The 24,232-nt window shown below is 41.5% G+C and overlaps 1 protein-coding gene across 4 annotated transcripts; it reads left to right on the forward strand.

Annotated features, from left to right (window-relative positions):
- Positions 1-7,107: 7,107 nt before the first annotated feature.
- Positions 7,108-24,232, forward strand: LOC119827900 (serpin B8). 4 transcript variants are annotated; one of them, XM_038349845.2, is made up of 7 exons: positions 7,108-7,334; positions 14,106-14,287; positions 16,026-16,163; positions 18,343-18,460; positions 20,622-20,764; positions 21,262-21,414; positions 22,276-24,232. In XM_038349845.2, exons 2-7 carry the CDS (start codon positions 14,120-14,122, stop codon positions 22,678-22,680), a joined length of 1,125 nt encoding a protein of 374 aa, XP_038205773.1. In that variant the 5' UTR covers positions 7,108-7,334; positions 14,106-14,119; the 3' UTR covers positions 22,681-24,232. The 4 variants fall into 4 exon arrangements, with proteins under 4 accessions (XP_038205773.1, XP_038205772.1, XP_038205774.1 ...); XM_038349844.2 differs by having other exon boundaries at positions 7,110-7,493; XM_038349846.2 differs by lacking the exon at positions 7,108-7,334 and adding an exon at positions 9,489-9,629.

The following is a 24,232-nucleotide window of genomic DNA, read 5'->3' on the forward strand; positions in this document are numbered from 1 at the left end:
GTGGTCTGAAGTAAAAATCATATAATATGTGTTATTTTAAATTGCTAGTATATGTTTTATGATACAGAATGTGATCTATCTAGGTTAATTAAAATGCATACAAACGGGAAGAATGGTAACTCTTAGGATAAAGTTGTCAAGTGTATTAGAGTTGTCAATTATATCCATTAAATTGAGGGCAGTTTTAATTTGATTTTATTTTTACTGCTCCTCTCTGAAACATTTATCTAAGTTTTTGTACTACTAATAAAAACTTAGGAGTCAAATCTTGAATAAAAACCAGATAGATCAAGAAAGCAGAGGAGGAACAATCAGTTGACCCTCTCTCTGAACTTTCTTCTAGTTTCTGTGACTCTATCATATCCTAGGTCCTCCAAAATCTTTGTGCCTAATTCTGATCAGCTAGTCATTGACTCTGCCCCCTGATCAAAGTTAACTTTATTAAAAGTCTTGGGGTGCCACAGTGTGATCAGATATTCCAAAACATACCCTTTTCATTTGTGCTTGTTGTGTTACTCTCTCCGTGTTCTATCATTTTGCCTGTGGGGCATTTAGAGGACAACCTGCATGAGTTGGGTATCTCCTCCCACCATGTGGGTTCTGGGAATTGAACTCAGGTAGTCAGATTTGACCAAACAAACAAACACCCTTACTAAGAGCATCTGCGGTTCTTTAAGAACACCCAGGTTCAGTTTCCAGAACCTATGCATGGCTCACAATAATCTGTAACTCTAGTCCTGAGATATCTGACAGCCCTTTCTCTTCTTCCAGGTACGATGTAACATATAGGCCAGACAAAGCATACATACACATAAAATAAATAAGTTAACTAAAATGTAAAAGAAATCATACAATCTTAACTTGAATGCACATTATCCTTTGGCAACTGACAGTTGGATTCCTCTCCAAACCTTTGGGCCTTTCTAGTGCCCTTTTTGTATCTCATCAATGGTGATGGGGGAGCTAACCAATCCCCTTGTTTGAGGGTCGTGCCCCCTCCGGGGCCCCAGATACCTTTAAAACATCCGTGTGCTTTTGTTTTCGCTCTCTTTGTTTCCTGCACTTCTCTGGAACTCTGGCTCTGTACGTTTCTCCCATTTCCTCCTTTTATTAAAGCTGAGTATTTTATAATAAAGCTAGTTTGGTTAATTCCAATTGCAGACCGACCATGCCCCTTCACAATGGTGTTTACATACTCTTAGGTCTCTTCTCTAGGTCTGTAGATCATCTATCCTAAGTTTTATCTAAATCACAAATCTGATCATGGATCTTTCAAAAGTTCAGACTGCATTGTGTGGGGTGGGAAGCTCCTCATAATTTGGATTGTGCCCAATTCTTCATTTCTGTAAGGACCACCTATGCCTTTTGTGTTGCCTATGTTCCCTTTAGGAAGCTTTCTTTCACTGTCCATTGTATCTGTCCCGTTTTGATACCCCTTCTCCAAGGTGCCATGCTGACCTCCATCTCAGTGATAGCACTGAAGTTGTCTCTTTTATCTCTCTATCACCATTTGAGAGCAGGAAATGATTGCAACTACATGCCATGTGTGCGTGCTTGGAGAGCAGTGCCAATGAATTATGTTCAGTCTTCTTATAAAAGAAGACAAGTGAGCACAAATGTCTGCTTGAAGAAGCACATGTGCAGAAGGATACCAACACAGGACAAACACAGCTTTGTCAACTCCAACTCTGAAAATTATGGCATGGAAGACATCCTTTGTGATTTGAGGTAGTAGACACCTTTAAAACAGTCAAGGACAACTCTCTAAAATACCATTTAAGGTATGTATTTGTCCAAGCTCATGTACAAAGAGGAAGGCCCAGGAGAAGCAGCTGTGACAGGCACACAGTCTTCACTTCAGGTCCTACTGAGACCGGGATCACTATCAGCTCTACATCCACCCCTGTGTGTGTTCACTGTGATACTAGGAGTGGACCCTAGAAGTACGCTTGATCATCTGGTACAGATTTGATGACATGGAGACGGGAAGATGCTGGAAGGTGCTAGCATGAGGGGAAGTGACAGGTTGTTCAATGAGGAGGTGAAATTTTCCATCCATCATGAAGCTCATTAAGCTCAGGAAGTAAATACCTCAAAATAGCTTCAGAAAGTCCCCGAAACTGACCAAATTTGTGAGGCTTCTCCTTCCCCGACTCCATAAAGCAATAAGGACTGCTGGGAAATCTCTTATTCAAGTCGAGTTGCCTAAAAGCAGAGACCAGCTGAGCTGTGGAAAAGGCTTATACAAACTGAGCCACTGGAAAGGACACTCTGTAACCTGCTGAACTGCCTGAAAACTTAGCTGTGTGCCCCAAGTTTCCAGTTTTTGTGGTGAACTGTCACCCACACTGGCTGAGCTTTGGTCTTTGACTCACCTCTGCTTCTATAAGTAACCTCTCACCAACTGTCCTGTCAGGGTTACTACTGCTATGATGAACACCATGACTACAAACAAGTTGGGAAGCAAAGACTTCATGTGACTTACACCAGCACATGGAAGTCCATCACTAGAAGAAGTCAGGGCAGGGGCTCAAGTAGAGATGAAACCTGGAGGCAAGAGCTGATACACAGGCTTCGGAGGGGTGATGCTTAGTGACTTGCTCCCAGTGACTTCCTCAGCTGACTCTTTTATAGAACACAGGACTATTAGACCAGGGTGCCCTACAGGCTTGCCTTCCTGATATTATGGAGGCATTTTCTTGAAGTTCCCCACAGTCCAATAATCTAGCTTGTGTTATGTTGACATAAAACTAGCGAACAAACCAATATTTCTGTAAGTATCTCCAATAAAACTCATTGGTTCAGCAAGTTGGTCGTTGGTGGTATCTGTGCTTTGGTTTGTCATAAGTTCCCTATCTGGGGTAAGGAGATATTTGTTCATATTTTCCCATGAATATTGCCACACAACAATTGAACAAACAAAAATTTGAAACTTGAAATTATGAATACAACTAAGTTATACAAAAATAGCATTATCAGCTGAAGAGTAGTAGTGCACACCTTTTATCCCAGCACTCGGGAGCCAGAGACAGGCAGATCTCTGTGAGTTTGAGGCCAGCCTGGTCTATAGGGCAAGTTTCAGAATAGGCTCCAAAGCTACAGAGAAACCCTGTCACAACCCCCCCCCCCCAAAGAATTATCATATGATTAAAAGTACTCTTCAAATGATGTAATGAAACCTGGAGAAAAGACCAATAAAGGAGGAGATTTTGAGATGACCAAAAGCAAAGTGCTACCTGGAATGGAAGGTGACCAGGGCCGTATCTTTTGACTGTGGCAGTTAGAAGAGCTTCGAGGCCTCAGGGACACTTTCAGTGAAGACTAGCGTGAACATCAAACTTCAGGCTACTGTGAAGCATAGATGGGAAGATGCAGTAGTCAATGCAGACTTCCCCACTTTTAGAAACTTGACTGTAAACTCCGTGTAGAGTTGTGGCTATTTTTTTAATATAATCTTTTTTTTTAACCAAGTGGTTATTTGTTTTAATAGGGGAAGCACTGTGTATGTTTCAGATAAGACTCCCAAGGACGGAGGAGGGAAAGATATGGGAGTGAAGGAGTCATGGCTGGACATGCAACTGAGTGATAGTGCCTAGCAAGTAGGAGGCTCTGGGTTTTGTCTACAGCCCTGCCAGTGCAGTGACCTGACACCCATCTGTAATCCTAGCACTAAGCACTCAGGAGGCAGAACTAGAAGGACTGGAAGTTCATAATCATCCTCAGCAATAAAGGGAGCTTGAGGCAGCCTGAACTAAACAAAACCCTGTCTCAAAACAAAACAAAACAAATACCTGTAAAATTTAACCAAAGAAAAACAAAAACAGGAAAGAAAAGAAAAGGGGTAAAGAAAAGGGGATGGATAGTTGGCCAAAACTCCTTAAAGTAGGGGCTGGAGAGATGGCTCAGCGGTTAAGAGCATTGCCTGCTCTTCCAAAAGTCCCGAGTTCAATTCCCAGCAACCACATGGTGGCTCACAACCATCTGTAATGAGGTCTGGTGCCCTCTTCTGGCCTTCAGGCATACATGCACAGAGAATATTGTATACATAATAAATAAATAAATATTTTTAAAAAACTCCTTAAAGTAGAAAATAGTTAAATCTAGATATGCATGCTCCAGGGTAAAGCCTTCTGGGCACAACCACCTGCTTTGGGACCTGCTTTGGGACCTTTAAACCTGCTATTCAGGTTTAAAGACAAGCAAAAGCTCAAGTTTCTTTATAATATTGCAGATGAAAAGCACCTTAAATACCCAATACACACATCAGGAAGAATTGAGCTTGTTCTGAAATGACTGTCACTCTGAACCTTAGTGTCTGTGTTTATGTTGAATGCACATTTAGCCTTTCTAGTTCCTCACTAGAAGCAGAGCATAGATAGCCACAGAGACTTTAGAATCAGGAGACATTTTTCTGCACTGCAGCTTGGCATTTGGGACTCTGCATCTGTACATAGGAAGAAATGCTGTCTTGTATGAATAGGGTTGAGAGGAGCAACTGCCGCCAAAGCATTACAAAAGATGACTGGCACTGGGTGTTAGCGCTGTGATTCAAAAGCAATGAGTAGGAATGAATGATTATGAGTTGTAACAAGTAGCCCAATTACTTCCAGTCTATTTTGGTAAACACCAAAGTTCATAATGGTGTTTATTTTTATATATTAACTAATTTTTAATTTTTTGGGGGGGATTTTATATCATGTATCTCAATCCCACTCAATTCCCATTCCTTCCATATCCTCCTTCCCCAGAAGATACAAAACAAAAGCCAAAAAACAGAAACAGAAATACTTCTTGATGACCGCCTTACAATGACCTGCTCCTCAATCAATCACTGCCTTCTCTCATGCCAGTAGAGTTGTCATGCCTCTTGCCATCTTGCCATACATGTAACCATTCTGCTCTTCCATCTTTCCAGCCTCTCTGTCACATGTTTATTTGTTGTTGTTATGACATTGGAAACTGTGGTGTGTCATGATGTATACCTTACATGTTTTTAAAAGAAAATTAGTCATATATTTTCTGATTTTTAAAATTATTTATTTTTGACATAATATTACAACATTTCCAATTACTGGTCTCTTTCACATTCTTGGGCATCTTTTTCCATTCATTGCTATCACTATCATATATATATATATATATATATATAATATATATATATATATATATAATATATATATATATATATAATATATATCCCTAAATACAAACTGCTCCATCTGTATGCTATTCATATGTATGTTCTCAGGGCTGCTCATTTGTCAATGAACAAGCAATTAGTGTGCTCTTCTCCAAGAAGACTATAATGGTCTGTCCTGTCCCTTTAAGAGATAAGCTCTGGCCACTCTTTCTGCTATCTGTGGAGGCAAGCCATCTTCTTTCCACTCTGGCCCTTCCAGCCAGAGTTCCTTCCTTCCTCTCTGTCTCTCTTCTGAAGAGGCAGCTTCTGCCTCTCTCCCTTCTCTACTCTACTTTCCTCATTAACCCACTAAATAAATACCCACTTTCTCAGCATGGCATGCCTATCTGTCTGTCTGTCTCTGTCTCTCAGTCTCTGTCTCTCAACTGCCATGTGGCTCCCTGCCTAGGACCGGCTGGCCCTCATGGCCTGTGGGCCACTCCTGGACAGTGCCATTTTACTTTTGCCATAACAAAGACTATTTCTCCCACTCAGTATTCATTAGTTGCTTGGAGTTCTTTGCATAGGGTTTAAACTCTGTGAGCTTTCCCCTGTCCATTTAAGCATGTCTATTGTTATCCTTGCTCAGTTCTTGTTTTCTTAAGGGTCACCATTTTAATTATGCTGAACTTTTCTGTCTTGGTAAGTGCTTCCCAGAAGAATGCATAAAGAATACTTTTGTAAGAAAGTACAACTGACACCCAGGCAGATAAAGCCTTTCTCGTTGAGTGAATGCCAGATGGGCTCTTAGAAACTGCCCGAGAGGAACTTACCCTGTCTTCACATGATGCTTGCATTGGTGTCATAGACTTTGATTTTTAGATCCTATTAGCAGTAGGAACTCCATTTTGTCCCTGAGCTGCTACCCACAATTTCCTGAGGCTGGGCTGCAGCCCCCCCCCCCAACCCTCACAAAGGTGTAAGCCATATACGTTCTACCCCCTTCTGATTGGTAGGCCCAGAGCCAATCTGAATTACCTAACTACAGACTCCCCTAAAAGGCTGAAAGAGTGTCACCGTGGAAAGTTCCCAAACTCTTCTTTCCATATTACATTATAACTGAATGGGACTCTGGAGCTGCCTCTTTGTGGTTTTCCCCTTTAAAACTGGCTGCTGTCCCTGCATCAGAACCCAGTCTGGAGTTTGAACACTGTCACCTCCCTGATACCATTTTTTCTAAACAAATTTTTGGCTTACTTGAACCAGGTCTTCTGTGGTGGGTTATTCACAGATTCTCTGACTCTAACATGACATCACATGCTTTGAAGGCTAGAAAAGACAAGTCTCAGAGGCTTGGAAATGTGACTTTCTAAGCTCCATAATGGTCTTCCAAATAGGAGTACCATGCAGTATAAGCGTTAAGACTTTCAATGTTTCATACCAAAACAGATGAGCTAGCATGCAAACTAAAAATTAAGGGTAAAGGTTTGGTAAAGAAAGCTTGTATTACATTCTAAACATCTCATTTCCTGAAATATGTTTTCTTTAGGACAGCCAACAATCCAACTACTAATGAATCAAAATTAAACCAAATCTTCAAATCCCTGTCAAAACATCAAACTAAAACACACACAAAACAAAGTACATAAATTTTTGCACTACAAACACGTTTATTCCTAGTTTTAAAGCCTTTTAAAGAGTTTGTGTGTTTTATGGCATTTGTATATCATGTGTATATTTTTATAACAGTCAACATATCATCATGTGATCAACTTTGAGGATGTAAGCCAAAAGCTAGGTTGCTAAGCAAAACAGTCCTGTACGCCCCAGCAATAGCTGCAATCCCCGGCTTTGCCTCTGGTTAATTTTCAAAGTTAAATTTCAACTTTCAAAGCTGTTCTTTCATGCCACAAAACACAAGGTAACACATAGTGACCTGAGAAAACAAACTAGTCCTGAAAGGGGGCAAAGTCATCCACACTGTCCTGGGCCACTAAACCCTAACTTTGTCCTCAAACCCAGGTACAAAGTGGCACCCCTGTAGGAGGCTGCTTGGCCAGTCCCCTCCCATAAGCCACTCTGGGTAGCGTGAGTCAGACTGTTGGGGCCTGTTCATTAGGCTCTGAGTCACCCCAGGGAGTCTTGCCCCGGATAAAGGCGGACTTTAATTGTCCACAAAGCACAGGACTAGAAGAAGCTGCAGTTAATCACTAAGGTAGGAGCTGTGGGAGGCTCTCACACCCCCAGGTTCCCAGAACAGACAACTGCTCTGAGAAGCCGGGAGGGACAGGCCCGGCGGGAGAAGGCAGATCCCGCAGATCCCACCAAAGGAAAGGCAAGAGCGGGGGAGCTGGAGACGCCGCCGAGACAGCAGGTAAGGACGGCCGAGGGGCTGTAGGGTCATGCGGGTCTAAGCCTGGGCAGTCCGCCTCGGGCGAGGCTGGCAGAGCGCAGGCGCATTCTGGGTCCCGCGCCTGCTTCCGGGTAGGAGTGTTTCCCAGGCACGCAGAGGCTCCTGACGCTGCTGCAACCCCAAACCCTGGGTTTTGATGCCTGGCAGCGGGCGCTGGAGCTTTTACATCCGCGAAAGGAAGAAGCTGCGGGTGCAGAAAAAAATGCTAGGGAGTGACCTACTAGAAGCCAGGAATTTTCATGGAGCCTTGGGCTAGTTTGGGGTGTTGGGTCCATCCCACGCTGGGTGGAAAAAAAAAGTCCCCTCTGTTCCTCATTTACTGCCAGTACCATTCTCCTTCCTCTCTCTCACCTCACACAGTTTTCCACTGAACTGTCCCCCCTACAACCTTTTCTTACCTTCCTTTTATCTTTCTTTCATTGACTGCTTCTTGTCAACATAAAACAAAGCTTCTTCATCCCTGCCCTCCCCACCCCGCATTCGCCCTGCCTGTGTAATGTTCTTCAGCTGAGCTCCCCACTTTCTAGATTCTCTTCAGCTGTCAAGCACCTGCCCTACAGTTACATCAGGCCCAGACTGTTTTGGAGAGCTGTTTGTCCCATGTCAAGGCTGTGTGTCCACCTATGCTGGGGTGGTGGACCACGCAGACATATCCTCCAGGTTCTCCTAAACAGCCCTTTCTGAGGTCACGATTTCATTTTATTTTCTCCCGCCCTCCCTCCCTCCCTCCCTCCCTCCCTCCCTCCCTCCCTCCCTCCCTCCCTCCCTCCCTCATACAACCTTCAAATATTGGACATCCCCTAAAATAAGGTGGATTTCTCCTTGAAAATTTCATCTGCTAGCATAGGCTAGAGTCAGGATGTCCAAAACCTCTAATTCTTGTTCTGGAATGTTCGTCTGATTTTTGCCCTACATTTCCAAACTGCAATGGCTGCCATCTTACAGCTTCAGATGACTTGATAGGTCCCACACTTCTCAAATGGAACACCTTCCTCACTCCAAGCTAGTTCTTCAGAGTCACTTCCTATGCCTCTTGACCTAAATATGCATTTTGCAGGGAGCTTCACACTGATCCTTGCTTCCTCCCTCTTTCCTAAGTTGCAACAACCACTCTACCTGAAAATACCTACTTCTCCAGTCAGGGTCTCATCTATATCAACAGTCAGTGGTCCACGATAGTGGCCTACTCACAGACTCCCTAGCTCCTTTCTATTCTAAATAGTGAGCTGTGTCATTTTCCTAAGGCCTGATATCTACATATGACACTTTGTTAGAAGTGTTTGGCTTCTAGCCCCCAGCTCATTTTGAGACTCATAAATTCATCTTATCTCCCCCTGGTGTCTCACAGGATTCCAAACAGACCACCCCCCGGAATGCCACACAAACATGATCTGCCTACTTTTTTTTTGTGCATGCCAGTTTCTCAGACTGAATTTCCCCCTTAGTACCCCCTCCAGAATTCCTGCTCACATTTTCAAAGGCAGCTTCTTTGAGATGACTACATGGGATTCTATTAGAAATCAGTTCCACTACTGGTGGGATTCCTTGGCACAGAAAGAAACCTTGACAAATTATCGCTCCAGAGATCAGGCATTTCAATGTTTCTGTGGTCAGGGATTTGGCAACTATTTTTTCTGTTCTCCTCTCCAGACATTTGTTGATTTTTGTTGACCCTGGCAGATCTGTGTCTGAGACATGGGATCTGAGGATCTGAAAGAATGGGGCAGACTACAGTCTAATGCAGACAACTTTAATTATGTGCGTATCATGTATAAGAGTATACTTTTATACATGAATGCAACAAAGAAAGCAACAATTCGAGGAAGGTTGTTCAGAAAAGATGATCAGAAAAAATGTAAAGAAATGTCAGCAAGCACATATTAAATATTAACAGAACTTTCTCAAGACAGACCAATTGAAACACAATTACCTGGCATGCACTGTAGATTATATCTGGGAAACCAGGAAAGTAAGGCAGAGTCCATATCTAGATTCAGAGTATGCTGAAGATGGAAGTCAGTGTGTCCTGCCATCGTATTGGGTCCTATAGCTATGTTCCAACATCCACCAAGAATTAACATGCCCTATAAATGGAATGTAAGTATTTAAAACAGAAGCCAAGAAATCACATCCAAGAACAATCCGGGGGAAAACTGCTCTTGAGGTAAAAGGCCCTCTTCCTTTTCTTCTGGAGCCTCTCTTACAGTTCTTGGGGCGTTGTTCCCCATGGGTCATTCTTTGATGTGTTCTGACCAACATGAAAGGAGACGACAGCACAAATGCTCTCTGAATGTTTGCATTTGGGAGATTGTGGGGAAATGGAGTGTTTCATGCTCCCAGCAGAAGAATGGTGTCACACACTCAGAAGCAGGGGGCTTGGTTTTCAGGGTGTTACTTCTCCTGTGAATCCTCTGGACAGTATTTAATTGTCATTGTTCTTACTTCTTCACTTGTAAAAATGAAAATTAACTGAATGCTAATTCATTTATGTGCCAGTCTAGTTGCAGAATGAACCCTAAAGGTATTATTTAGTATTTTACTGAAAATAATTTCACTTTAGATTTATTAGGCAAAGTCCATTTTGCTTGACCTTCCAACTTTCTCAAAAAGCTTCTTGTGTAACTAAGATTGAGACAAGAAAACAAGGACAGAGTCATTTTGTCACCTAACTCTTGTTCTGGATTAACGTTTGTAGTAAGTAGGACCATGCTTTACATGTGTATGTGTGTGTGTGCTCATACATGTGTGCATGCAAGTGTGTTTACACATGCCAGTGGGTGTGTGCATGTGAGTGCATTTACATGTGTGTGTGTGTGATCATGTGCTCACTAAACTGTGGTATGCTGTTGCCTACTACCTAGGTGCTAAAAAGGAATGGAGTCAAGGAAGTGAGATGAAGGAAGGAAGCATGAAAGGAACCAGAATTAGGAGTTTGCAATTAGGAGCAATTACATGTAAAGTAGCTGTGTTTCATGTAGTAGTTTAGTTTATTCCGTTGGCCTGTTCAGACAAGGTGAAACATGCACGTCACACAGACACATATGCACACACCCCAAGGTTTTATCCTAAGGTAGGATCAAATTAGAATTTGGTCATGTTTTATCAGACTTTACTTTCTTTTTCTTAGAGTTTCTTTGGTGCCACCTTCTGGTTGATGAAATTTGTGCAATTTGTTTAGGCCTCTATCTTCTGAAATGTCAAGTGCAAGGTGAGGCTGTGGGGACAAATGTTGCCTGGAGACAGGTAGATCCTGCTCTACTGGGGATGTCTACTGCCATGTCACCTGATGCCTGTACTCCTTGATGGCAAGTCCTGGAGAGGTTTTATAATGTGGTGACCCTGAAGAACTTCACATTTTGCTCTATAATCGATGCCTGCTCTTAAAACCTGCCTGGGTGGGAGGAGTTTATACAAAAACTTGAGCAAAATTCCCCAGTCTGAGCCATCAGCTCCCCACTTTTTATTGCGTCTGAGAGATACAAGTGACCATCAAGTCCTTGTACCTCAATAAAGTATGAGTGCAAAGCTACTGTATGTGACATTCTGAGTTTGTGATCTGCCTATACAGGGAAATGAACATGTGCATGGCCATAAGCTCTAGGTAAAGTTTCTAGTGTTTTCCATATTGTTTTTTTTTTTTTGTTGTTGTTAATTTTCCAAGTTAGAACATAATCTTCTTGCAGGGTTTAAAAGTTTCAGTTAAAATTATGTGTGCATATGGGAGAAAAAAACATATTTAAAAAACAGCGTTTAGGTGTAGAAAGAAGTTTCTGTCCCACCAAATCCTGCAGCCATTAAGTCCCAAATAAACACACAAAGGCTTATATTAAGTACTAACTGTTTGGCCTCTTAGCTCAGACTTATTATTATCTAGCTCTTACAACTTAAATTAATCCACAGTTTTTACCTATGTTTAGACAAGTGGTTTGGTACCTTTTCCCAGTTAGGCATTTTCATCTTGCTTCCTCACATCTGACTGGTGACTGCATCTCTGCCTTTCCTTTTCCCAGAATTATCCTAGCCTGGTTGCTTTGCCTATACTTCCTGCCTGGCTGCCTGTCAATCAGCATTTTATTAAACCAATACGAGTGACAAATCTTTAGAATGTACAAGAGCATTATCTCACAGCATGTAGGGCCATAGTGACTAATTTGGTGAGATTTAAATCTTCTAGAAATTACTAGCCAGGGTTATTATAAAGTTTAATAGAAATAGACATAATAAATATAAAATTATTGTAAAAGACAAAAATTTAAGATTACAATAACTAATAACAGCAACTACTGATAATGATCATGTAACATTTTAGTACAATCATAATGATTAATAATGAAGGATTAATCACAATGATAATACAATATAAGTAATAGTAGTTTTATCACTTGAAACAAGATTCATGCTTAAGTTGGACTCTTATTCTCTTGGTGTTTGTTTATTTGTGGTGCTGGATGTACTTTGGGGGAAGGGTTTTGAAGTCAAACCCTCTTTTTACTTACTATTTTGAGATAACATATCTCTGAATTGTCTTGGCTGGTATTGAACTTAGTCTGTAGCCCAGACTGTCATTGAACTTGTGATCATTATGCTTGCCTCAGTTTCCTGAGTAAGTGGGACAACAGGACTGTGCTGCTAGGCTAGACCTAGACTAGGGTATTACTATTTCCAGAACCAGGTTAATAGGGCTCAACTGGGTAGCCACATTTCAGTGATGGCTTTGGGGTTCTTGGGCATGTGTGGGTATAAAAATGGCTGGAGGCAGTTAATTTACATTTTAAAGGGCAAAATTCTTAATAATGACAAGGTTTCTAAAGTTAAAGCTTTGGGAGGAAAAAAGTCAGGGCTCTAAGCAGGAGGAAATCTGTTTCCTTTGCATATTTGGCCAAGTTTAGCTTTATTTCTTTTAGTAAAGATGAGGGAAAGGCATTCTGGCCAGTACAGATCCAAAGTCATTGCTTCTAGGTTTGGGTTTCATGTGAAATAATGCCTCTCCCCACACACCCTCTTTGCAGGTTGCCACACTAGTCTCAATAGATCTTGTGGAAAATGCTGTGTGTGTGTGTGGTTTTTTTTTTTTTTTTTTTTTTTTTTTTTTTTTTTTTTTTTTTTTTTTTTTTGGAGTCACACTGATTCGCATAAATTTTTCATCTTCAACAGTCCACATTTCAGGTTATACTATCCTAAAAGAGGCTCCAAAACTGGTAAATTTTTATCCTCCCAGTTTTTACTTTTCATGGTAACAGAAATACACTGTGCATCTGCAGAAAATTAGTTATTATTCTTAGAAATTTTTAAAATAATTATATTAAAGACATCAAAGTGAAAGAGGAAATAGCAGTATTCTGTTGTTTTGTTTGTGTGCGATGACTAGTAATGACAGGCTCTGGAATCCAGAAGTTCCAGTCTCTAATGACTCAGTGGATTGCCAGAAGGGTCATCCTCATCCTGCTCAGCCTTCCAGTCTCTCTGTCCTTGAGGCAATTCCTTTATTAACCTCATTTTATTTGGGTTAAAGGGGCGATGCTGAGAACAGTAGCTGGCAGTGTACCCCAAAGGCTACTTAATGAGGGACTTACTGTTAGAGGAGGGATTAAACAATTTTGGAGGTTGTCTGAGCCCCCTTTTCGGAGAGTCTTATGTTTGTGAGCCACATGAACATTGGTTACATTTGTATATATGCAGGGGGGATATTTGATTTTGATTTCATATTGGTTGTGTACTATTTTTGTTAGACAAGGATTGATGGGGGCAGTGTGGAAATGAATGGAAGAAGATGGACATCTTCAGGACCAGAAGTTCTTTAGTTAGAACAGCTGAAGTGTTACAGTTTTTCTGCAGAAGTGAAACTGTGTGTGTGCGTGTAGCAGCAGGGGTTAGGCTCTTACAAGATGGAAAAGCAGAAACTTTGGTGATGGAAGATTCCATCTGCATGTCTGGAAGTGATGATGCCACCGGGTTTGGTGTGTGGATGTCCTCAGCAAAGGCTTCCACAGGTGTGGTCAGTCAAGTCAGCTTTCCTGTCCAGAGCTTTTCAGTCCACCTGAGGCTCTTAGGCCGCGTAACGCCTCAATTTTCTTACAGGCTTAGTGACTGCACAGGACACAAATTCATCATCTCCCGGTCCTAGAGGTCCAAATTCAGCAGTTGTACAGCAGAGCCTGGTACCCTGCTCTTACCAAGGCCCCCAGGGAGAATTTTGGATGTGTTTTCTTTTACCAACTTCTTGAGGTGGCCACATTGGTGACCTGACATCACAGGGACCTCTGCCTGCATCTCTGTTTCTTACTCTGACCTTCCTACTTCTTTCTGTTCTAAGAGCATTTGCAAGTTTATTATACATTCCTTAATACTGTAGGTTAGTGTATATGTCTAAAATCCTTAATTAAATACCACAATAATCTACTTACTGCTAAGTAATATAATAAAATAGCATTTACAGGGCTTAGGGGTAGGACTGGGTATCTTTGAGGTACAGACAGATATTTTATCTGATATGCCTAGTGTCCTCTAATGGAGACCCTGGTGACTATGTGACTACAGAAAGCCTCTGTTGATACCTCTGTTCTGTGCCTTCAGTCTAGACCTCCCAAATGGAAGACCTCTATGAAGCCAATGGCTCTTTTGCCATCAGCCTATTGAAAGTATTGGGTGAAGAAGACAAGTCACGAAACCTGTTTTTCTGTCCCCTGAGTGTCTCCTCTGCCCTGGCCATGGTCTACTTGGGAGCCAAAGGAAACACTGCAGCCCAAATGTCCCAGGTATGCTTACTGGAAGTTGCAGGAAGGGGTGCATGGGAGACAAACAGCAGGTTGGTTTTGGCTCCCTACATCAGGGGTTCTTTCTGTATCCTCAGCCAGTCGGTAGAAGTCAGTGGCTGATAGTAGAGGAGAGACTCTGTAGTGTTTCAGATATGGACCAGCACAGGAGCAAGTCATGTGGGAACAGTCATCTCCACAGTTTACAGGAGACACTGAGTGGTAAATTCCTTTATCTAGATAAAAGTGATAAAACATTCTGGTAAATTCACATCTTGCAGAAAATGGTAATTAGAGTCCTGACCCACACAAAGGAACATGATGCACCCCATCTTTGTTATCTTTCTAGTTTTTGAAGCGTTATGTTTTAAAGAGTCATGCAGCCGTGTAAGGAAGCTTTTGTGGAATGGGTGACTTTGCAGGTATGATTATACACATGTCAAAGAAAATGAACATAAGTATGGAATTAGTTCTTTGGAAATCATTTAGAGGGAACACATAATATGAATTATCTACAAATGACATAATCCTGATAGTTTGGAGACATATTTTCAACCATGTAGAAAAGCATCACATAAGTCACCATGTGAATATCACTTGGCCACTAGCATGATAGTGTGTGGATGATCTCCTGCAGTACAATCAGGGACCACATCTGAGTGAGATCTTTTCACTGAACTCACTGGGGAAGAAAACTTGAGAGTGAGATTTGGTCGGAGTCATACACTCACTTTGATTTGATATGTAAATCACAATTTGATTTGGAAAATAAGAAATTTTGAAAGCTTCTTCCTTTTTATTTCTGCTGTTTTATTCTTATATTCCTTGGTTATTAGAGTCATTCCTGTTGTCTAATTTATTTTTTTATTTATTTCTTTTCCATTCAAAAATTTACACTTCCTCTCCTCCTCCAATTCCCCTCTGCTTCCCGACTCACCCTCCTTCCTTCCCCTCCTTAAGAGAGGGCAGGGAACTCTGCCCTGTGGGAAGTTCAAGGCCCTCCCCACTACATCCAGGCCTAGGAAGCTTTGTATCCAAATAGACTAGGGTCCCAAAAAGCCAGTGGCTATGGAAGGAGATAGAGACAGAGACCCTCATCAGAGCAATGGATTGAGCTCCCAAGGTCCAGTTGAAGAGCAGAAGGAGGGAGAAGATGGGCTAGGAAGTTTGGACCGCGAAGGGTTGGTCCACCCACTGAGACAGTGCGCCTGTTCTAATGGGAGCTCACCAAATCCAGCTGGACCGGGGCTGAATGAGCATGCGATCAAACTGGACTCTCTGAATGTGGCTGACAATGGGGGCTGACTGAGAAGCCATTGATAAAGGCACTGGGACTTGTTTCTACTGTTGTGTAATTTCTATATTGTGCATTGATCATGGGTTATCACATGATGCCTTTCTAGGATGAATGTTTCCTGCAGACCAGGGACTCTTACCCAAAGAGGGCATTTTGCTTCACCAGAGACAGGTCCTAAGGGCTCAGTGCTTTAGTTTTCAGAGCAGAGAGGTGCTACTGACATCTAGTGGATAGAGGCCACAAATGCTGCCAACATCCCCCAAAGCACTGGTCAGCCCCATCACAGCTTCAGATGGCAAACATGCTGGGTTGTAAACCTACTGGGACAATCACCCTAGACTCCTTGTACTATAGGAAGATGTCACATTGTCATCCCTTAGCTGGGTTTGTGTGCAGAAGGGGAGGTAATGACCGTGTTCAACAGTCTATTTATTCTACCCCTAGGTACTTGGTTTGAACGAAGGTAAAGACGTTCACAAAGGTTTCAAGACCCTTCTCTCAGAAGTTAACAAAACTGGCACCCAGTACTTGCTAAAAAGTGCATGCCGACTTTTTGGAGAAGAATCATGTGATTTCCTTTCGGTATGTTGTACTCAGACATTGAGGAAAAGAAGTTGAAAAAGATAAAAATGACAAAAAATTGAAGAAAAGCAGGCAGCAAAGTCCAATGTCTTGCCATAGAAATGTGCTTAGAATTACACTTGTGACACTGTAATTATGGATTTTAGGATTGCTTTTGAATTATGTCATCTCAAGTTCTTTTCCTGACAAATCCCTCCATGAAGTCAAAGTCAATATATTATCTTCTTGCATCCAGATAGATATCCTCATCCTTTCTCCCCTCCCCTTGAGTGACCATGTCATTCACCACATTATATAGAGCCCCCTCACCATCCTACCTCTGCTTTTGGGGCTGAGTGTTGTTGAGACAACCTCTCAAGGTCTCTAAGATCTACTTTGTCTTCTAAATGACCACTGTTGAATAGATTCTGATGGGTGGTTGTGGGCTCTGGCTTCCACATTATTATAGATTGCTTTTAATGGGTCTTTTTGAGCCTGCATTGGTCATTTCTAATCTCACAAATCCAACCACTGGAAAAAATAGTCTAAGATAAAAATGTCTTCATGCTTAAGTGTACAATCTCAAATTCACAGTCTACTATAATGAGGTGATATCTGACAGTCATGTTTCAGAATGTGTAGACTATCATTGACATGAAATTAGGGAAATGAATGGTGCAAGCTTGACCATTTTATTGGCTGAAAGTTCTGAGTGTTCTTACATAAGGCTCAGGAGTACGCTGTCCTGGCTATGGTAAATTCTGTCCCTGTTGGCTTGCTGCTTTAGTCTTATCTATCACTAGAGATGACTCTGGATCCCACGGTTCTTCTAATGAAGTCATGTTCACTTTGAACTTTAGTTTTACATATTGGTGGCACAATAACTCACAGTCTTCATTTCTACTGTATATGGGCTCTAAAACATTTTACATATTAAACAGAGAGTGAAGTTAATCGCTACATATGTATCTGAAAACACATTTTTGTAGGGAAGTTATCTGAGTTATACTATGTTAGGGAATCTCCTAATTTAACTTCCACTTATATTTGACTTTGCTGATATAAACGAATGTACATAGAGGCTCACATACACAACTACATTCATCCATATCCATAGATTTAATGAAGATCCACGATCCCCACTATCTTTTGCTACTTCCAAGGACCTTTCCTTGTTCCCTATAATCCAATGGTTGCTCTCAACCTTCCTAATTCTGTGACCCTTTCAAACAGTTCCTCATGTTGTGGTGACCTCCCAACTACAAAAGTATTTTCATTGCTATTCCATAACTTTCATTTTGCTACTGTTATGAATTATAATGTAAATAATTTTGGAAACAGAGGTTTACTAAAGGATTTGAGAACTGTCCAATCATTGTGTTCCAGACATAAACATTCTGGTTACTTCCTTGTCTACTTTTAAGTTTACATTTTAGTTCTTTACAATGTAATAAGTAGAAAAGCGTGAGTGCCTGCCAGATGGGAAAACAGAAAATCAAACAAAGTCATTGGCATGTCTGGAAGAGACATTGCTGTGCTTTGTGCATGGATAACAACAGTCCGAACCTGGCTTAAATGTCTTTGTGTACAGGGTATTCTGCTAACAGGCCATGGGCCACCCATTGTGTACAGAGTATTCTGTTAACAGGACATGGGCCACCCATTGTGTACAGGGTGTCCTCTTAAAGGCCATAGGCCACTCATTGTGTACAGGTGTCCTCTTAAAGGCCATAAGCCACTCATTGTGTACAGGGTGTCCTCTTAAAGGTCATGAACCACTCATTGTGTACAGGGTGTCCTCTTAAAGGCCATGAACCACTCATTGTGTACAGGGTGTCCTCTTCACAGGCCATGAACCACCCATTGTGTACAGGGTGTCCTCTTAAAGGCCATGAACCACTCATTGTGTACAGGGTGTCCTCTTCACAGGCCATGGGCCACCCATTGTGTACAGCGTGTCCTCTTAACAAGCCACATGCCACCCAGCCAGGTGTATCTTTTCTCCTGGCATCCAGTATTTCTCTCAACAGTGGGCAGTGTAGGAGACCCACATCTTTTTGAGAATTGCATGAATACATCTTGAAAAACAGCATCACCTCCACAGACCCTTATGCTAAAGAAAATGTTAAGAAAAAACATTTGTCCCACCAATTGTGAGAAACTTAGCTGAATAAGCTCCAACCCCTGTTTGTGCCCATAGACCTTCAAGGATTCCTGCCAGAAGTTCTATCAAGCAGAGCTGGAAGAGTTGTCCTTTGCTGAGAACACTGAAGAGTGCAGGAAACACATCAACAACTGGGTGATGGAAAAGACTGAAGGCAGGAGGCTTTGATTTAGGTGGACTTTGGAGTCAGGAGGGACAGTGAGCTCTGTGGAAGAGGGGACTGGACCCTCCATGATGTTGCTCCTGTGGCCTGGTTCTCAGAGCTATAATGATGTGTATGCTGGGTTTTCCTTGGGACTATCAGATTGTAACATTTAAAAAGTAACTCAATGTTGAGTCTCAGACTACTTCCATAAAACTGTGCTGAAAAGTCCCTGGTAAATGCTTCCTTTGGGGTCCCTGGTAATGTTCTGCTGTTCTCTGAAACAGAAGGATCTTCTCTTGGGATGATGTTTAGATGGTGTATCAGTTAAAGTTGGCCTGTTCCTTACCTGTTGGAATCTGAGCAGTTCGTCAGTTGACCTGCAGCCTTCATCCTCCTCTTAATGTGACCGTGGTGGCCTCATCCTCCCTTTAACATGACCAGGGGGACCACAGTTGTTTCAGAACTTGAATCTTTTTCAAATTTGCTCTAGAATCTTGTTGTCTTGTTACTATTGGGGCTACAACATTCACAAAGCTGATTTCTTTATTTCCTCATGAAATATTCTGGCCTGCTCTTGACTTGAATGTTGAGTAAAAGAAGGCACCCTAAATAACAAGCAAGAAACCTAGAGACTTCTAAGATGTGGAAGAATTAAAAGTCATATACTTGTTCAAGTGACAATCTAGAACCTAGTATCTAATACATTTAATTGATATGATACTCTCACCATATTTGAATTAGCAGTGATCACACTACAAACTGGTCAGACTGTGAGCCCAGGAGGAAAGAGCCTCTCATAGTTCATGCATCATCACCTAGTGGGCTCTGGCATGTCTGTGGATGAGGTAGCAGTACGTCACAGAAGCAGTCTTACAAGTTTGCCTTTCGTGTACCATCGCTTCTCTTTATCTCTCCACATCCTCCATGTAGGCTGACCCCTTGTATGCTTTTCCAGAATAACAGAGCTGAAGGCTGTCTTTAAGATCATCTTGTCCCACACATTGGTCATTGAACTTGAGTCATTTATCCTGTTTCCATAATTTCTTTCTCTGGCTTACTTTTTTGATAGCCTTCCTTCCTTCCTTCATATATACCTACATATACCTACACACACACACACACACACACACATGCATATATATATATATATCCACACATCTATGTATATATACATACATTTATACATATATACATATATGTGTGTGAATATATGTCTGTATATATTACAGGTATATATTTCTGATCTTTTGAAAACTTCTGATTATATAAATGTGATTTGGAAATTAGTACTAAGTAGTGATTCTTAACCAGGACTGGATTTACCTTCCAATTGTCACTTTACAGTAGCTGAGGGCATTTGTGGTGATTGAAACTGAATCAGGTATCACTAACTAAATCCTTTACCATGCACAGTGAAGTTGTACCCAACCAAGAAGTAATACAAGTAAAATGTCCATAGTAATGTAACTGCGATCTTGTAGTGCTAAGACCAAGAAGACATTGTTAGAATCAAAGATATTGGCTTATTTTCTTAGTGTAGCCAACTGCTACCTCTGTGAGTTGAGCAGTTCAGGGAAATGCTCTCATCCTGAACTGATAAACACGCAAACTCAAAGATAAGCCATAGCAGCCACACCTGCTTTCAAACTTCTCTCTACACAGCACATGTTGGCACATACCTGATACATCAGCACTAGTGAGGCTGAAGAAGGAAGGCTGCATGTTTGAGGGTAGCTTCTGCTGTGTAACAAGGTTAAAGCCAGTTTTGTGATGCAAAAGACTTATGAGGAAAAGAAAACATGGTTATTGTTTAAGGACAAATGATGCATTGGACAGGACTGAAACCTAGTTCTCTACCTAATCTGGCCTTTAAATTTTATGTCAGGATAATTGATTACAGGAGAGTGCTTATCACCACCCTTATCTCCAACTCACAATAGACTTTCCATATAGTCTTCTTCTACTTTTTTTTTTTGGTTTTTCGAGACAGGGTTTCTCTGCAGCTTTTTTAGAGCCTGTCCTGGAACTAGCTCTTGTAGACCAGGCTGGCCTCGAACTCACAGAGATCCGCCTGCCTCTGCCTCCCGAGTGCTGGGATTAAAGGCGTGCGCCACCACCACCCGGCTCTTCTTCTACTTTTAATTTTTTTTTTTTTTTACATTCTCTACAGGTAAAATTTCAGAAGTTCTGAGTCCTGGAACAGTCTGCCCACTGACTAAGCTCGTTCTCGTGAATGCCATGTATTTCAAAGGAAAGTGGAAGGCTCAGTTTGACAGAAAGTACACAAGGGGCATGCCATTTAAAACTAACCAGGTAGGACAGTATTTTTCAATGTATTGTTATTTTTTAAAGTAGTAAGCTGGAAAGATGTTGGATGAGAAAAGGAACAGTTTATTTTACACTATCTTGATTCTTAATCTATTTCTGAATTGAACTAATGCCTCTTCTATATTTTTAATTAGAGGTAGAAAGGGAAACTAGAATAATATGTACACTGGTAGTTATTTTTTTCTTTACTCATCCTTGGTCAATTCCTTCTTACCTTAAATATGAAATGGAATTTGACTTCTGTCAGTTTAACAATAGCACGTTACACAAATGTGTGATTTTACCTAGTGAAACCTCATCCAATGAACATATGCCCATTCAACACTGCAATGGACTAAGGAAGATTTTACATTTAACAGACTAAGTGCACAGAAATAATGATCATCTTATACTCTTCTGAGTCCTGAGAGTCGGATATAACTTGTTTTTAGTAAATTATATTTATCATTTTAGAAATTTAATTTCAATTTCATTTTCATCAGGGTAAAAAATCAGTGCAGATGATGTTCAAGCATGCTAAGTTTATGATGGGGCATGTGGATGAGGTGAACATGCAGGTCCTGGTTTTGCCCTACGCAGAGGAGGAGCTGTGCATGGTTGTTCTGCTTCCTGATGAGAACACTGATCTCGCTGTGGTGAGTCCTGGACACCGAGTGTCTGTGCATGCCAGCTGAGCTCATTTTCTAAGTCCGTCTCTCAGCTGCATTTGCAGAGTTTCCAGCTAAGAGTTATTCTGGGTTGTGCTAGATGAGCACGCAGGTGTTCCCTTCAGGGAACATGCGTATGCACTTCTTTTCATGTTTATCTAGAAGTAGACAAGTTTTGATGAAGTTAGGATGAGAATGTTCCAAAAATATAACAGCATTTTTTTGAATTTAGGAGGGCGAGACTAGTTGATAGCCCAGTCATTCTTCAGCAAAGTTCCTGGAAGAAGGATAGCACTGGATGGTGGCAGAGTTTCCCACATATTAATGTGCTTAGGAACCCCATGGATAATCTTTTCAGAAATGCAGGTTGTAATTCAGCTTGAGATTTTGCATTTCCAACAAGTATTCAGACAAGGCAAGTGCAGTTGACTCATGGAGCAAACTTTGAACACAAAGACCTAAAGTATGGATCTGCAGTTTAATTTAGTCCTCTTCATAACAGCAAAGGAACAAAATCCATGAAGTAGAGACTTACAAAGTAGAAGATGTATGACCAACAGTGTTCTGGTAAGTCAGCTCTCCGCTGGCGAGTTCCTGCCCACCATGGGAGAGCACATGGTAGATGGTAAGGACACTTGATTTCCTTGTGTTTTTCTATGTAATCAGAAAACTATTTACATAAGTCAAGAATGAGAACTACCATGGCCCTGTGAGAAGAAATTTAGAAATTCTAGGAATAGAAACAAGTCAAAGGGCTGTCACTCCTCAGTAAGTAAAGGGATGAAGAAATGCAAGTGACAGTAGCCTACTGTCCTCCTAATTTTAAAAATTGACCCTTTGTCATTTCAGGTAGAAGAAGCACTTACCTATGAGAAGTTCAGAGCTTGGACAAACCCAGACAACATGACAGAAAGTAAAGTCCAAGTTTTTTTCCCCAGATTAAAGCTGGAGGAGAGTATGAACCTGGAATCTTTTCTTCAGAGTTTGGGAATGACAGATGCCTTTGAGGAAAGAAAGGCTGATTTTTCTGGAATGGCAACTCAGAAGAATGTGCCCGTATCCAAGGTTGCCCACAAGTGCTTTGTTGAGGTCAATGAGGAAGGCACAGAAGCAGCGGCGACCACTGCCGTAATCAGGAATGCCCGGAGCTGTAGAGTAGAACCACGATTTTGTGCTGACCACCCATTCCTTTTCTTCATCTGGCACCACAAAACCAGCAGCATCTTGTTCTGTGGCAGGTTCTCTTCTCCATAAAGACATTATCGTGGGCTGAGGATGTATCTCAGTTGGTAGAGCGCTTGCATAACAAGCACCACGCCCTGGGTTCAACCCTAAGTACCCTATAAAAACAAGCATGATGGTGCCTTCCTGCTGTTCTAGCATTTGGGAGGTACAGGGCAGGAGGATCAGTTCAAAAGTCATCCTCAGCTTGAGGCTAGCATTTTGATACCTGTTTCAAAAAGACAAGAAAGTGTAACGTGTGATTGCTTTACACATAATTTTTTTTTGCCACATGACAGAATTAAAATCCCATGTTTCCAGATTGGCAAGGTGGTTTCACTGCACAAATAAAAAGTATACTTAGTAGTTGGTGAATATCGTTGCTGACAGCTCCAATGCCATGTGTGGGGAGTTTGGAGCAGAGAAGGCCATACTTGGTTTGTAATGTCCAAGTAGCTTCTGATTGTCTCCAGCCTTATTCACAACCCAGCTCCCAAAGTGCTATCCCGCGCTGCTAACATCTCCACTACTGCCAGTCTTCCCAGGCAATGCCAGTTGAAGGTCCTCATTACAGCTATAGAATAGCTGCTATAACTGTCCCCTGTCTCACAAGAAGCTGAGACAATATCTCATTCCATCAGTGTTACTGAACAGTCCTGTATGTCCATCGTTTAGACAACTCTTCCTACAAGTTTCAAGTACAAGGTCAAGGCTTCGGCCTGGAGAGATGGCTCAGGGGTTCAGAGCACTGACTGCTCTTACAGAGGACCCAGGTTCAATTCCCATCACCCACATTCAATTCCCACACTCTCACAGCTGTCTGTAACTCTAGTTCCAGGGGATCTGACACCCTCACAACAATGCACATAAAATAAAATAAATTTAAAGAAAAGAAGAAATAAGTTCAGTAAGTTACAGGAAGTAGTTAAGAGACAAAGTTCTAAAGTGTGGTGGTCATCTCCCCCAGTTCTTTCTAAAGTTTCACAGTGTGACCCTTATCACCCCCCACTTCTTTCTAATGTTCCACAGTGTGGTCCTTATCCCCCATCAGTAGGAAGCTTCACACTGAACAGTTCTTACAAACCAGATGTCTAATTAACCATATACTCAGATGTGAATCAAATGCACCCCTGATGCCCTAAGTGCACATACATTCAAACACCACTAAATGAGTTCAGCAAGTTGTATTTATACATGTATGTGTGTAACAATTAAAGAAGAAGTCATGAATCTGAGAGTGAATGAGGAGGGCCCAAGAGGAGTCAGGTGAGGATGAGGGGAATCTGAGCAGAATGCTAAATAATTGATTAGAATAGGAATAACTGAAAGTAGAATTCAGTAAGTTCTGAAACATGCATGTACCCATGATGGCATCTGCATATTTAAGATATAGAACAGGACCATCACACCTGCAATATTTTTTTCTGTAAACTTTGTAATATCTCTTTTTCATTAAGATTTTTTTGATTAAAATATAATTTCATCATTTTCCTCTTCCCTCTCCTCCCTAATACTGCTCCTATATGAAAAAAATGAAATGAAATTTATGCCCTGACAATGCCAAAGCTTGCATGGGCAGCCCGTA

This window comes from Arvicola amphibius, chromosome 12 (assembly GCF_903992535.2).
Source record: "Arvicola amphibius chromosome 12, mArvAmp1.2, whole genome shotgun sequence".
Taxonomy (NCBI): Eukaryota; Metazoa; Chordata; class Mammalia; order Rodentia; family Cricetidae; genus Arvicola; species Arvicola amphibius.